The 573-nt window shown below is 64.9% G+C and overlaps 1 protein-coding gene across 1 annotated transcript in view; it reads right to left on the bottom strand.

Moving 5' to 3' along the window:
* BRPF1 (bromodomain and PHD finger containing, 1) overlaps positions 1 to 570 on the bottom strand; it is a gene marked incomplete at both ends in the record, with an annotated part of 10,812 nt that extends 10,242 nt beyond the window's left edge. The window contains one exon of the mRNA XM_009581653.1: positions 107 to 570. Within this exon, the coding sequence (XP_009579948.1) occupies positions 107 to 570 (464 nt within the window). The remainder of the gene's footprint in view (positions 1 to 106) is intronic.
* Between the last annotated feature and the right edge of the window lie 3 nt (positions 571 to 573).

The raw sequence follows: 573 nt of genomic DNA, 5'->3' as shown, positions 1-573 counted from the left end.
CCACGGACAAGCCGCCTGCACAGAGCTGGGCGAATTCCACCTCCAGACCCAGGACACGAGCTAGAGCTGCGTGGGAGCCTCCTCGCGCCTCGGCCATGGACAATACCTGTAGTAAGAGGTGGGGCGAGGTGGGGCGTCGGGGGTGTCCTGCTCCAGCTCCCGATACACCACCTCGGGGAGCTTGGGAGTGGTGCCGGCCGAGGCGTTGTGGTGATGGTGGTTGGAGTCCTTGCGCTTCTCCTTGTTCTTGTGCTTGCCGGATTTGGGCGGGACGCTCTGGGTCTCCGTGTTCTCCTTATTGCTCCCATTCTCGGGCACCTCCTCGGGAACCTCCTCATCCTCCGACACCACATCTAGGTTATCGAAGATGCTGATGCGATGGACGCGGCCGTGCAGGTCCACCTCCACCATGCGTTGGGCCTGGGCGTAGGTCATCACCTCGCGGCCCGGCGACTGGGAGGTCTCGGAGGGGCTGGGCGACTGCTTGTTGGCGGCGCGGGCCTGGCGCCCCTTCTTCTTGTGCTTGCGCAGGGGGGTGTGCTGGGGCGGGGGAGGGTTGTCGTGGTCATAGTG

The sequence above is a fragment of the Fulmarus glacialis genome, unplaced genomic scaffold (assembly GCF_000690835.1).
Source record: "Fulmarus glacialis isolate BGI_N327 unplaced genomic scaffold, ASM69083v1 scaffold27837, whole genome shotgun sequence".
NCBI classification, from domain to species: Eukaryota; Metazoa; Chordata; class Aves; order Procellariiformes; family Procellariidae; genus Fulmarus; species Fulmarus glacialis.
Note: the sequence above shows the minus strand (reverse complement) of the source record. Positions and strands in the feature narration are given on the sequence as shown.